The following is a 14,645-nucleotide window of genomic DNA, read 5'->3' as shown; positions in this document are numbered from 1 at the left end:
GGACACAATGGATGACATTGGTCGAGGTACAGGTAAATTTCTGTTGGATCTGGAAAGATCCTTTGGGGCCTTGGACAGAGGTGAGGAGGGAGGTGTGGGTGCAGGTTTTGCACTTCCTGTGGTGGCAGGGAAAGGTGCCAGGAGTGGGGTGTGGGCTGGTGGGGGGTGTGGAGGCGGTGTGGACCTAATGAGGGAGTCGCGGAGGGAATGGTCTTTCATAGGAAGTGAAGGAGATATGTTGTAAGGCATCGTTGACCATGTGGGAAGGGACATTGCGATCTTGGAAGAAGGAGGCCATCTGGGATTTTCTAAGATCGAATTGGTCATCCTGGGAACAGATGCAGTGGAGGCAGAAGAACTGGGAATAAGGAATGGTGTTTTTACAGGAGGTAGGGTGGGAGGAGGTGTAGTCTAGGTAGCTGTGGGAATCAGTGGGCTTGACCTCGGACCTGTACGCCTGGATCCTTTATATTTAATTCTATTAAGGATTCTACCATTTACTGTACACCTCCATTCTGCATTTGATCTTCGAAAATGGACAACCTCACAATTGTCCAGATTAAATTCCATCTGCCATTTCTCCACGCATGTCTCCAGCCTATCTAGATCCTGCTGTATCTTCACTGTCCAAAGCTCCCCCAATCTTTGTGTTGCCTGTGAACTTATTAATCAGACCACCAACACTCTCTTCCAAAACATTTACATATGTTACAAACAACAGGGGCCTAGCACTGATCCCTGCGGAACACTACCGCTCACAGATCTCCAGTCAGAAAAAACAACCTTCCAATGAAGCAAGCTCTTCAGGGATCCCATGTGCCGTCACCTTGTGTATCAGCGTGTCATGAGGGACCTTGTCAAAGGCCTTGCTAAAGTCCTGATAGACAACATCTATTGCCCTGTCCTTTGTCACTTCCTGCCTTCAGGATCACCTTGTGTTGTCATGATGTAATTATGTGCAGATCTAACTGAGGAGCTCGTTCAAAGGGGGTTGCTCCTCTTCCAATGTTGCAGGGGGAAGCTGACAGGGTCTCATTTAGACATGCATCTGAAGCTGTCTGCTCTCCGTCTCATCTCCCTTCCTCTGAGTTTCCCCCTTGTGTTTCCCCCTCAGGGTTTTTGTACCAAGCTACAGCTCGCGAGTGACCGTGCAGCTCTCAGACTGCAGTAACAGTAACAGGACAGTGAGGGGCTGCCCAGTGGTGCTGAAGGTCAGGCCGAAGGCCCCGCCACTCCACAACTCCAGCCGGACTGACTGCCGGGACCAGTGGCTCTGTGAGCTGCATGACGGCACTCCATTCTGGCAGCAGTGGTACTACATCCTGGTGGAGAAGACCATTCGCAATGTCAATGTCAACTTCCGGGTCAGGGTTCACATCAGAGGTAAGAGGTCAAGGTCATTGGCACAGATCCTGGTTAGGAAACAGAGGGGAGGCTGGGGAGCCGTTGACAGGACCAGGTAGAAAGTACACGGTGACAATGTAATGTGGATTCACGAGGAACCCCTAGGTTTAAAGAGACATTAAACAGCAATATTTGACCATAACACAGTAAGATATAGGAGCAGATTTAGGCCATTCAGTCCATTCAGTCAGCTCTGAGCAACTACGGCTGATACGTTGCTCAACCTCATTCTCCTGCTTTCTCCCCATAACCCTTAATCCCTTTACCAATATCTATCTTTGTCTTAAATACGCTCAATGACTTGGCCTCCACAGCCCTCTGTGGCAAGGAGTTCCACAGATTCACCACCCTCTGGCTGAAGAAATCCCTCCCTGTCTCTGCTCTAAAGGGTCTCAGAAGGTCGTGAGTCTCTGGAACTCCTTCCACTGTTGGGGGCAGAGTCCTTGTGGACATTTAAGGCTAAAAGAGATAGATTCTTGATCCAGTAGAGAATTGGGTGTTATAGAGAGACCGTGGCAAAGTGGATGTGAGCAATATTGGATCAGCCGTAATCTCTGTAGTATTTCACTTTTCTGTGTTGGCAGTGGTTCAACAATGACAATCCTTTGTTGGTTAACTGCACCTCCCCCTACCCCTGTGGGAAAGTAGAGGGGTAATAGAACGCTGTAAAATTCAGGACAGATGCTAGTGTGGAGAAACATATGGGAGGGAGGGCATCACTAATTGTGTGGCAGACCTGATAAAACATGCAGCAAATAATGAATATCAAATCTAAGCTAATTAAAATACACAAGTAGGAAGTAATTCCAATTACTATGAATTCAGGGAGTGAGGGCTGGTGTCCTTGTAGTAATGAAAGATTCATGTTTTGTGTTCTGCATTCACTGAGAGATGGATGGGTAAGATTAATTCAGTGCTATAAAGAGTGGGATGTACTGTTAATTACTGAGTGTGCCTTTTCCTAAGTGTAGCTTTCTGCAGTCCATCACTTGGCACTTCTGTGTGGAACCGCTTCTGAGCCCGCATGTGTCTGAGTGTTATTGTTGCTTTGTTCACAAACCTGGCAATCAGTATATGCACAGCAAGATCCTGCAATCGGTCAGGGAGATGATGAAGCTGTTGATGGGTACTGATCTTTTATTTATTCATTTATGGAACGTGGGTGTTGCTGGCTGGGCCACCATTTATTGCCCCGTCCCTAGTTGCCCCTTGAGAAAGTGGTAGTGAGCTGCTTTCTTGAATCACTGCAGTGTACATGCTGTTGGTAGACCCACAATGCCTTTAGGGAGGGAATTCCAGGATTTTGACCCAGCGACAATGAAAGAACGGCGATATATTGTGAAGTCAGGATGATGAGTGGCTTGGAGGATGTGGCAGTGTTCCCATATACTGTATATGCTGTCCTTGTCCTTCTAGATGGCAGTGGTTGTAGGTGTGGAGGTGCTGTAGATGTCTGATAGCCTTGAGTATTGTCTACAACATTGAGAAAACTCCCTGGTTGGTTTGGTTAGCAAAGAGGAGATCTTATTCATTCACCTGAGGTCACAAGTAGAGTCTCAAAACACCATGCTTCCAAGCACAGAGCTCTCTCTGCAATGCACTGGGGGCTGGGGGGCTGTGCTTCAATGCTAAGGTTGGGTTTGAAAAGATAAACTTCAAAAAAAAGACTTGCATTTATATTGCACCTTTTACAACATATGAAATCTCTTTCCAGGCAATACTATTCTGTTTAATGAAGTAGAGTTATACAGTGAGAAAGACAGACAATTTGCACACAACAATGGTTCTGAAGGGGTTAATAAAGTCATAGAGTCATAGAGATGTACAACACAGAAACAGACCCTTTGGTCCAATTCACCCACGCTGACCAGATATCTAATCTAATCTAATCTAGTCCCATTTGTCAGCACTTGGCCCATACCCCTCTAAACCCTTCTTATTCATACGCACATCCAGATACCTTTTAAATGTCATAATTGTATCAGCCTCCATCACTTCATCTGGCAGCTCATTCCATATACACATCAAAGTCTGTGTGAAAAATTTGCCCTGTAGGTCTCTTTTATATCTTTCCCCTCTCACCCTAAACCCTCTAGTTCTGGACTCCCCCACCCCAGAGAAAAGGCCTTGTCTATTTACTCTATCCATGCCCCTCATAATTTTGTAAACCTCTGTAAGGTCACCCGTCAGCCTTCAACGCTCCAGGGAAAACAACCCCAGCCTGTTCAGCCTCTCCCTATAGCTCAGACCATCCAACCCTGGCAACATCCTTGTAAATCTTTTCTGAACTCTTCCATGTTTCACGACATCCTTCCAATACGAAGGAGACTGCCTGCATCGAGCTCCAACCGATATTTGAAGACAGAATGGGGAAAGCCAAAACAACTGAAGAGTTTTGCAGAATGACAACCTATAACCTAGGTCTCTGCAGACTTGTTGTAACAATCTTAGTGTCATGCAGTAAACACCTTGTTTTAGATCAGTGCCTTTTCTTATTAAGATTCACCCAGAGAAGCATAGAATCACAGTGTGGAAACAGGCCATTAGCCCAATAGGTCCATACTGACACTCAAAGAGAATGCCACCCAGACCCATTCCCCTACGTTTACCCCTGACTAATGCACCTAACCTACACATCCCTGGATACTATGGGCAATTTAGCATGGCCAATTCTTCTAACCTACACATCTTTGGATTGTGGGAGGAAACGGAGCACCTGGAGGGAAACCCACACAGAGACGGGGAGAATGTGCTAACTCCACACAGTCGCCCGAGGCTGGAATCAAACCCAGGTCCCTGGCACTGTGAGGCACCAGTACTAACCACTGAGCCACCGTGCCACCCTAAACAAAAAGTGACTGTTCACTGAAAAGTCCCTAAATGCTTGGGTGCTCCTTCACGGGGAATTGAACCCCGGTCTCCCACGTGACAGGCGGGGACACTAACCACTATAATACCGAGGTCAAAAACTCATGTTTTTTTCTCTATCACTGCCGTCATAATATGCCCTGGAACCCCATCAAAGAAAGAGGCAGCAAACCACCCCGACCACAGGCTAGTAGTGACTGGCATTGTAACACATACAACCAAGGTTTGTGTCATTGATTGAGGGTTTACTATTGACCAGGGCACCTCCTTCCAGGAGTAGCTGTGCCTCAGCCACTTTACATCTACCTGAGCTTCGGTCAGACAGAACATCCAACAGTGTAGCACTCCCTCAGCACTACAGCCTTAATTACTGTGCTCATCCTGGAGGGAGAACTGAACCTGGAACCTTCTGACAGAGAGTCAAGAGTAATCCCTGCCCAAGTCATGTCGGTTTGTAATGTGCTCTGCCTTTCCCTAACCTGTGCCATTGTCTTTACATCAAGGTTCAACTTGAATTCAACACAGTGCTCTCTTCTATTTCCAGGAATTTCCAATGTCTCTCTTTCGATTCTCCTGTACCTTGGTTTAAAGATTGTTCTCACCTTTTCCTGTAGTTTAGTTCTGGGATACTGGGGAAAAATGTTGCAGATGCACCTCTCCTAGAGTTTTTATTGGAATAAAAGCTAGTGATCAAGATGTGGGCCATTCACAGAGAGCAATCATTAGGAAGATTAGCTCGGTATGTTTCCCCTCGTTTGCCCAGCTGTGGTCCAATGGATAGCATTCCACTTTGTATTGGATTCTTTCTGGGTTCAAGTCCCATCTCCCAGTAATGTGTGTGCACACTGTGGGCTGATGCTTGTTATGGACCAGACCAAAACCCCTCATAATATACAAAGAAGGTAGCCTTGACCCCAACTTGACCTTATTTTAAAGGTAAGTGTGTTGTGTTCTGGATGCAGTTCGAGTGTTCAAACTACCAGGCGTGAAGCAAAACACACTTTATTCTTACACTCCAATTAAATAATGGACAAAATAGGAAATTTTTAAAAATTAGCTTAACTAACTATCAAAATATTTAACAAGTTAATAAAAATTAGTTACCACTGATTAGTTGTTCCAAGATAGTAACATCATATAAACACACCCTTGGCAAAGGCAAATTCAGTTAAATAGATTTTCACATGTAATTCTCCAGTTCAGGAGGAAAGAACATCAAGAGAAACGCTGAGATACAGAGAGAAAGAACTCAAGCATTTTGTTGTAGCACTGAGAGATGTATAGCAGCTTCCAAATCCCAACAGCTACTGAAAACTAAACTAAAATCCTAGTTCTGTGGCAGCTTGACCCACCCATTCATGCTGCTTCTTTTGTTTCAACCTTTTTAAAAAAAGCCCCAAGATCTCACAAGCTGTTTGCTTTATTGGCTTAGAACTGACCACTTGGCACCTCTGTCTCAATGTCTTATCATTAAAGAAGCCAGGACAAAATATAGCTCTTAAAGCCATACTATTGTCACACACACCATCGGAGTGGTGTACTGCCAACAGTGATATCTTTCAGTTAAAACCAAGAATAACCGTGTGCTGTGATATAAAATCAGATAATACTGGAAATACCTCAGTAGGACATGTGGTATCTGCAGTGAAAGAGTGCAGTCTTGAACAGGCGATGTGGCTCTTGCCAGAGGACTGGCTATGAGGCAGTAAGAGAGTGAGAGAGACTTGATAGCACGGTGGCTCAGTGGTTAGCACTGCTGCCTCACAGCGCAAGGGACCTGGGTTCGATTCCAGCCTCAGGGTGACTGTCTGTGTGGAGTTTGCACATTCTCCCTGTGTCTGTGTGGATTTCATCCAGGTGCTCTGGTTTCCTCCCACAGTCCAAAGATGTGCAGGTCAGGTGAATTGGCCATGTTAAATTGCCCATAGAGTTAGGTGATTAGTCAGGGGTGAATATGGGGAATGGCTCTGGATGGATTACTCTTTGGATGGAGGGTCGGTGTGGACTAGTTGGGCCGAAGGGCCTGTTTCCACACTGTAAGAAATCTAATCTAAATTTAACAGGTGATGTAACTTCCATCTCCGAATCTGGAAATAAATACCTGTAGATTTTGAATTGACTGCATTTTGAGGTTAGGCTTGATAATTGAAGGAGAATTTTTCTAGCTGTTACAAATAAGAGAATGCATGATGGGGGTTAGGCGACTACGTCTCACTCAAGAGTGAGAAGCGGCTAAAGTTTGGCTCCATTCTGGCCAGTGTCAATGTCCATATTTTGTCAATGTCTGGCAGTGGGTTTTTGACAATGTTCATTTCCCTGGTGTTGGGGAAGAGAGACCTTCGTGCATGTGAAGAGAGTGGAATCATGAAGCTTTCTGGAAAGATTAAACAGGAAGAAACTGTTTCCACTCAAAGGTGGTTTGATCAGAAGAGTCGTGATTTGGAGATGCCGGTGTTGGACTGGGGTGTACAGAGTTAAAAATCACACAACACCAGGTTATAGTCCAACAGGTTTAATTGGAAGCACATTAGCTTTCGGATGAAGGAGCGGCACTCTGAAAGCTAGTGCTTCCAATTAAACCTGTTGGACTATAACCTGGTGTTGTGTGATTTTTAACTTTGATCAGAAGAGGACATGGGTTTAAATTGGTGGCAGACGTCCATTTCATAAGATCATCAAGTGCCCTGTGGTGGTTAACTCTGTGTTAAACATCATCTGGTGTGGAGCCCCTTCTGAAAGGGCAGTCTCTGCTTTAGTTGCTGCAGAGGGAGACGCTGGGCTGGGAAGATGTAGGTTGCTCTGGTCTTGATTTTCTCTGGGTCCCTCTTCTCAGCAGCTGAGCTTTTCATTTCCAATGACCTTTCAGTCACCCTCCAGAAGTCCTGGCCATCAGTGACTGTCCCCCAGCTGTCAGGGTCAATGTCCATCATCCTCATATGGTGCTAGGGTGATTGGAAGAAGGTTTAAGGGAGATGTCAGAGGTCGGTTCTTTACTCAGAGAGTGGTGGGTGTGTGGAATGCATTGCCAGCAGTGGTAGTACAGTCGGATACATTAGGGATATTTAAACGACTCTTCGATCGGCACATGGATGATAGGAAAATGAAGGGTATGTAGGTTAGTTTGACCTTAGAGTAGGATAAAAGGTCGGCACAACATCAAAGGGCCTGTACTGTTCAATATTCTATGTTCATTTTCCACTTGTAGAGGGGGGTATGGCCACCCTCAAGGTCTATAAGACCATAAGGAATGGGAACAAGAGTAGGCCTATGGAACCAGCTCCACCATTCAGTAGGCTGATCCAGTATTCCTCATATCCACTTTCCTGCCTTTTCCCCATAACCCTTAAATCCCTGAAAGATCAAGTAGTTTATGCCTACTGTTGTTAGAATACTGAATGGATTCAAAAACTCTTAACATTCTGTGTTTTTGTTTTTGCCGCTGTTTACCTATCATTTACTTATCTATGCTACTTAACTCTGTGATCTGCCTGTATTACTCGCAAGACAAAGCTTTTCACTGTGCCTCAGTACACGTGACAATAAATTCAATTCAATTCAATTCAATCCAGGGCTGTATGGATAGGGCAGTAAGGTGGAATCATGAGAATACTCTAGTCAAAGGGACATGATGGGCTGAAGGATCTCCTTCTCCTTCTGCACTATATTATTCTCTGATTCGATGTCAGTGAAGGTGTCATGAGGTGTAGAAACAGAGAGAGCTGGAATTTGTACAGCACCATTCACATCCTCAGTAAGATGTGAAATTCAGCGAAAATATTGTCATGTGATAGATGCAAAGCCAAATCCATCACAGCATTTATTTTGATCAGACATCTTCGAAGACAAACTCTTCAGAAGACCAACTCTTCATTTGTGTTTTCGATTTTAATTTGCGTATAAATCTTGGCTCACTCCCGAGAGGGTAGGATGTGCTTACGTACTCTTAGGTTGGTGAAAGTCTTGGCAATTGATTTATCCACAGCCACAGGAATCTGGTTCAGGGAGGAGATGAGTTAGTGGAGAATGGAATATGTTCTCATTTTGCAAGAGGAACTGTCACAGCACAAACCACAGGACCATTAAATAATGGATAAGCTGCCTTAGGAGTAAACATGCACTGGTCATATTCAATCACACAGATTGGATGTTCCTTATTGAAAAGAGAATGCAAATCTTATTTTGAAAAATGCAATCACTGGGAAATGAATTATGTAACAGCTGAACCTGCTGTGTGAGGGCTTCGAGTCAATTGGCCCTCATCAGCTTTGTGTTATTTGTTGGCTAATTATTTTTTTAGCAAGGGAAGGGGTGAGACTTTTATGCTGGGATCGAAGAGAGAAACGTACCACTCTCCATCCAAATGCCTCACCCACCACTCCAAACCCCCGGAGCGGAAGTTCCTGTACAGTTCCAGGATTCTTGCTGGGATCACAACTCCAATTCCCACTCTGCCACCCTCTGACCCAGACCGCATCAGATCTCTCTGACACAAAACAAACAAAATCCAAACAACTGTGGATGTTGGAAATCAGAAACAAATCCGAAATCGCTGACAGAACTTAACAGGACCGGCAATTACTGTTTCCTTATCCAGCTACAATCAGTTCTGAAGAAGGGTCGTTGGACCCAAAATGTTAACTCTGCTTTCTCTTCGCTGATACTGCCAGATCTGCCGAGTTTCTCCAGCAGTTTCTGTCTTTGTCTCAGTGCTCTGAGTTAGTATCGAGTCCAATGTTGAGGTAATCTGCTCAAAAGTGCAACCTATACGAAACCATATCCAACCTCAAAACTGACCCACTACATACAGGAGAGCCAACACTGTAAGAGGTATAAGAACAAAGTTGATTGAGTTAGCATGTTCTATTCTAATTAAGTATTTCTAGGTGTTCTATGGGTGATTTATCTGGTACAGAGTTTACAGCATACAGATAAGGAACAAGAGTAGGCCACTCTGCCCTTCCAGTTTGTTCTGCCATTCAATAAGATCACGGCTGATCTGATTTTAACCATAACTCTACCTTCCTGCATTTCCCTAATAATCAGTCATCTCCCTGGGGATCAACAATTTGTGACAACATTGTGTCTTTAAGAGGTGTATTTTGTCCTTTAATGAAGAAAGATTGAGACAGAAATGGAGAGCGTTGTGTTCAAACCCTATAAAGTAAACAGCTTGTGAGGCTTTGGGTTTTTTTAATAAAGTTGGAACGATAGAAGCAGCCTGGGTGGGTAGGGTCACGCTCCCACAGAACCCGGCTTTTTAGTTTTAGCTTTCAGCAGTTGCTGGTGTCTTAAAGCTGGATGTGGAAGTTTTTATTCCTCTCTCTGTTACAGCTGAAAGCTGGGGTTCTCTTCCTGCTGCTAAAGTTACATCTATTTCACTGAATTTGTCAAAGATGTGTTGATGTGATGTTACTATATTGGAACAATTAATTAGTAGTCGTAGTAATGTACATACCCGATCCCTGAGTCTGCTTCTCTTTATTTTTATATCCAGAAGTGTTCTTACCCGCAACTGAAAGGTTTTTTATCCCATCAACAAATCATCACGACATTTTTAATTGCTAATTACTTGCAACCAGTAAATCACCCATATTCTGCAGCCAATTAGATATTTAAATGCAAAGCCTATTACAAGCAATGCAAACAAAAAAAGTGAGCAAGGGGTAAGGCGAGCTAAACCAAATGGCGTTGGGGGTGTGTGGAATAAGGCACTCCATACACTATGGTACCGAGACTCTCTCAAGGCACCGAGAGTCTTCCGGAGAAACAGACCCTTTGGTCCAACTGGTCCAGGCTGACCAGAATCTCAAACTAAACTAGTCCCAGCTGCCTGCACTTAGCCCATAGCCCTCCAAACATTTCTTATGCATGAACGTATCCAAATATCTTTTAAACATTGTAACTGTACCCACATCCGCCATTTCCTCTGGCAGTTCATTCCACACACAAACCGCTCTGTGAGAAACAAGTTGCCCCTCATGTCTTTTTTAAATCTTTCTTCTGTCACCTTAAAATACACCCCTGTTTTGAACTCTCCTACCCGAGGGAAAAGACACCCGCCATTACTTTATCTATAGCCATTACTTTATCCATCAACACTCTCGATGCCTTTAGGGAGAGGTGGGGACCACAGGGGACACAGTGCTTTATCTCCCTCTCCAACTTCATTCGATTTAGCTCCTTCCTGTTCTCCCTACCCTACCCCACCGTCCTCACTGTCAATGGCTCCCACTGCCCATCTATGTAAGGTCACACCGCAACCTCCAACGCTCCAGTGAAAAAAAGTCCCAGCCCACCTGGGAACATCCTCGTAAAACACTTCTGAACCCTCTCAGCTTAATAATATCCTTTCTATCACAGGGCGAGCTGAACTAGACAAAGTTCTCCATATGCGCCCTCTCCCGGACACCCAGACACTGCAAACAAGACACATGCTGGAATTCTTCAGCCAACCAAACTTATCAAGGGCTTGTCTTCAGGAAGGAAAGCACGAAACGTTTTACTGATCTTATTTTTGAGCTCATTGCACCAGGAATACTACTTGGGTGGGTTTTATGGATATTTTTAATTGACCTGTTCAGAAGTATTATTATTCATCTCTGCAGTAGGTGGCACCTGAAGTCAGGCCTCCTGGTTCAGGGAGAGGGACACTACCATTGCACCACATGAGCCCATGTAGGGGCTGTTTCATTTTTTTTTAAGTCAACCCATTCGGATACACGATGACACAATTCTGGAGCAGGTGGGACATGAACGCAGGCCTCCTGGTCCAGAGGTAGGGACATTACCACTGCATCACAGGAGGCTAAGGGTCTGCTTTGTCTTATCACACATAACTGAACGGCTTTCCCACCAAATCACCATGAGTTTTTTTTAACTATTAAGCGGCAGTAGTAATCACGGGTTTAGCCAAGTTTACACACAGAACTCATTATGGGCAGTGGGAGCCATTGACAGTGAGGACGGTGGGGTAGGGTATGGAGAACAGGAAGGAGCTAAATTGAATGAAGTTGGAGAGGGAGATAAAGCACTGTGTCCCCTGTGGTCCCCACCTCTCCCTAAAGGCATCGAGAATGTTGATGGACACCATGTGCTCCCCCTACAAGGACCACCTGGGCTAGAAGGTAACTGAGGAAGAGGAGGGGGACCTAGTTTATCTCCAGCTCAGGTAGTAAGTTCCAGCTGGGCATGCCATGTCCTGTTACCAACCCTCAGGGAGATTAATTTGTGATTCCCCATGAATCTTGAAAGGACAATTACACTTGTAGTGTCCCTCAATGACTCAGGTGAATCACAGAATCCCTACAGTGTGGAAACAGGCCCTTCGGCCAAACAAGTCTACACCAACTCTCCAAAGAGTAACTCACCCAGACCCATTCCCCTATCCTATTACTCAACGTTTACCCTGACTAATGCACCTAACCTACACATCCCTGAAAATTATAGGCATTTTAGCATGGCCTATCCACCTAACCAGTATATCTTCGGACTGTGGGAGAAACCTGGAGCAAACCCATGCGTGGACGAGTTGGACCGAAGGGTCTGTTTCCATGCTCTACATCTCTATGACTCTATGACATGGGGAGAACATGCAAACTCCACATAGACAGTCACCCAAGGCTGGAGTTGAACCTGGGTCCCTGGCACTGTGAGGAAGCAGTGCTAACCACTGAGCCACTGTGCCATCCTCTTGGGAAGCAGGTGCTGCATTGTAGTGCCAATATCCCTAATATCCTTCTCTCTCTCTCCTGACTCGCACTCGGCCGCAGACTGATGGTTGCCATTAAGCCTCTAGTATGTCACTGGGATGCCAGTGTTCTTGAACTGGAAAGCTAACTATAAGCCGGCTGCATGGATATGTTGCAGTGTGGGGAGTCATTGTAGCTGAACATGATTCTCAGTGACATCCCTGTAGAGTCCCACTTCCTCTCTCACAGGGGTAACTGGACAGTGATCTGTCATGTAGGCTCTGTGAAACTGCTGATGCTTCCTGTGTCATTTTCACACTTGCATTTTAGATTATGGAGGATTAAACTGGAATAGAATAGAATGGCAACTTATTGTCGAATGTATTTTTACAAAACAAACAGAAGTCCTGATGAAGGGCTTTTGCCCGAAACGTCAATTTTACTGCTCCTCGGATGCTGCCTGAACTGCTGTGCTCTTCCAGCACCACTCTATTCCAGAATCTGGTTTCCAGCATCTGCAGTCATTGTTTTTACCTAGAAGTTTTATAAGTTGGCATGCCACGGCACCTAAATTAATGACAGAAGTCATGAATAAGAAGAAAGAGAAAAAAAAAAGTGCTGAGGATTTAAAATATGAAAAGGAAGGGTAGAGAACAGAGCTTTCTGGACTGTGATGGCTAGATTTTTGTGGGCAACAATTTTTGTATCAAGAAATTGCATTTAAGGTAGGTTGATTAGAGTGAGATATAGACAAACTGTGACAGAATAGCCTTGGAGGGGCTGAATGCCTTCCTCCTGCTCTCAGACTCAATATATTCAAGGCTGAGGTAGACAGATTTTTAATCAGTAAAAGGGAATCAAAGGTTGAGGGGAAAAGGCAGGAAAGTGGAATTGAGGATTATCAGAACAGCCATGATCTCATTGAAAGTTGATGGGCTGAATGGCCTATTTCTGCTCCTCTGTCTCAAGGTCTTATATACATACAATGTACAGCCAATCAGAGTTGAATAATGTCTTCAAGACCAACTCATCACCTTAAGCAGCCCCCAATGGGCCAGATATTGTCTGAGATGACAGTTCCGATGGCCACTTAATACAGTTGTAGGCCAGACCAGGTCAGGGTGGGAGATTTCCACCTCTAAAGGCCTTTAGTGAACTCGATGGCTTTTTACAATAATGGAATAGTATTGTGGTTTTTAAATTAAAAACTAAGCTTCAATTTTCAAAATGCATCTGGGGGCGGATTTAAACTCACATTTGACTCACAGTGGGTTTAACAACCCAAACTTGTGGATGGCTGGTCTAGTAACATAACCCATGGATGACCCTATCCAGATAACTCAGCCATTTCCATGATTCACCCAGTTTCTAAACCCCATGTATCCATTTATTTAGCATCTCGACAGACTCAGAAAGTGCCATTTATTTATTTATAGTCTCCTTTTTACAACCGCCCTCTGTTTTTCGCAGATTACATGTTTTATTGTGTATTAATGTTGGCTGGGTCAGCAATTATTGCCTATCCCTAGCTGCTCATGAACTGAGTGGCTTGCTTGACTCTAAAGGTCTGGAGTCACATGTAGGCCAGCCAAACTAACAACAGCAGATTTCCTTCCCTAGACAGCAGCTGGAATTCTTAAGGACAATGGCTTCATGGTCATCCTTAGACTTCTAATTCCAGATTATTTTTTTAGTTGAATTCAAATTTCACCAGCTGCCACGGTGGGATTCAAACCTGGGTCCCCAGAACATTTCTTGGGTTCCTGGATTACCAATCTACTGACAGTATCACTAGGCCATTACCTCCTCTCCATTTGTACAATAGGATTTGGAGATTTCAATCCGCCTGGCCAAACATTTATAATTCTTCAAGTCAGTAGAGTCATAATAGTAGATTAAGACTGACAGAGTATTAATAAGAATAATAGAGGCTAAGATTTGTGTTAAAGGTCCATATATTGGCTACAGGAATATAGGAATTGGGAGCAGGAGTCGGTAATTCAGTCCTTCAAGCCTGCTCAGCCATTTAACCTGATCATGGCTGATCTTATCCTGATCTCAACTCTCCTTTCCTGCCTGCTCCCCACAGCCCTTTATCCCACTTTCCATCAGAAACATTTCCATTTCTTTCTTGAATCTGTGGATTGATTCTGCCCCCCACTGCACTCTGGGGCAGTGAGTTCCGCAGATTCACAACCGCTTGAGAGAAGCAGTTTCTCCTCATCTCAGTTTTGAACCTACTTCGTCCCATTACCTCGTATCTGTGACCTCTTATTCCAGACTGTCCCACAAGGGTGAACATCTGTTCAATGTGCACCTTATCAATCCCCTTTAGCGTTTTATATTCCTCAGTCAGATCCCTCCTTATCCTTCTGAACTCCAGCCCATGCTATTCAACCAGTATGTCAATAGTCTGACGAAGGAAGGGGCCATATTGGACCTGGTACTGGGTAATGAGCCAGGCCAGGTGGTAGAAGTTGCGGTGGGGGATTTCTTTGGGAACAGTGACCACAATTCTGTAAGTTTTAGAATACTCGTAGATAAAGAAGAGAGTGGTCCTAAGGGAAGAGTACTAAACTGGGCCAAGGCCAATTATATCAAAATTAGGCAGGACCTCAGAAATGTGGACTGGACACAGCTATTTGAAGGGAAGTCCACCTTTGCGATGTGGGAGGCTTTCAAAGA

At 44.6% G+C, this 14,645-nt stretch overlaps 1 protein-coding gene across 1 annotated transcript in view; it reads left to right on the top strand.

The window, feature by feature from the left end:
- Positions 1-14,645, top strand: part of tmem8b (transmembrane protein 8B) — a 128,796-nt gene that overhangs the window by 65,467 nt on the left and 48,684 nt on the right. Inside the window, exon 5 of the mRNA XM_087974760.1 lies at positions 1,115-1,383. Within this exon, the coding sequence (XP_087830886.1) occupies positions 1,115-1,383 (269 nt within the window). The remainder of the gene's footprint in view (positions 1-1,114; positions 1,384-14,645) is intronic.

This window comes from Chiloscyllium plagiosum, unplaced genomic scaffold (assembly GCF_037043375.1).
Source record: "Chiloscyllium plagiosum isolate Xiang-an unplaced genomic scaffold, Cpla_swu_hap1 HiC_scaffold_2, whole genome shotgun sequence".
NCBI lineage: Eukaryota > Metazoa > Chordata > Chondrichthyes > Orectolobiformes > Hemiscylliidae > Chiloscyllium > Chiloscyllium plagiosum.
The sequence above is the reverse complement of the archived record's forward strand: the minus strand, read 5'-3'. Positions and strand labels throughout refer to the sequence as shown.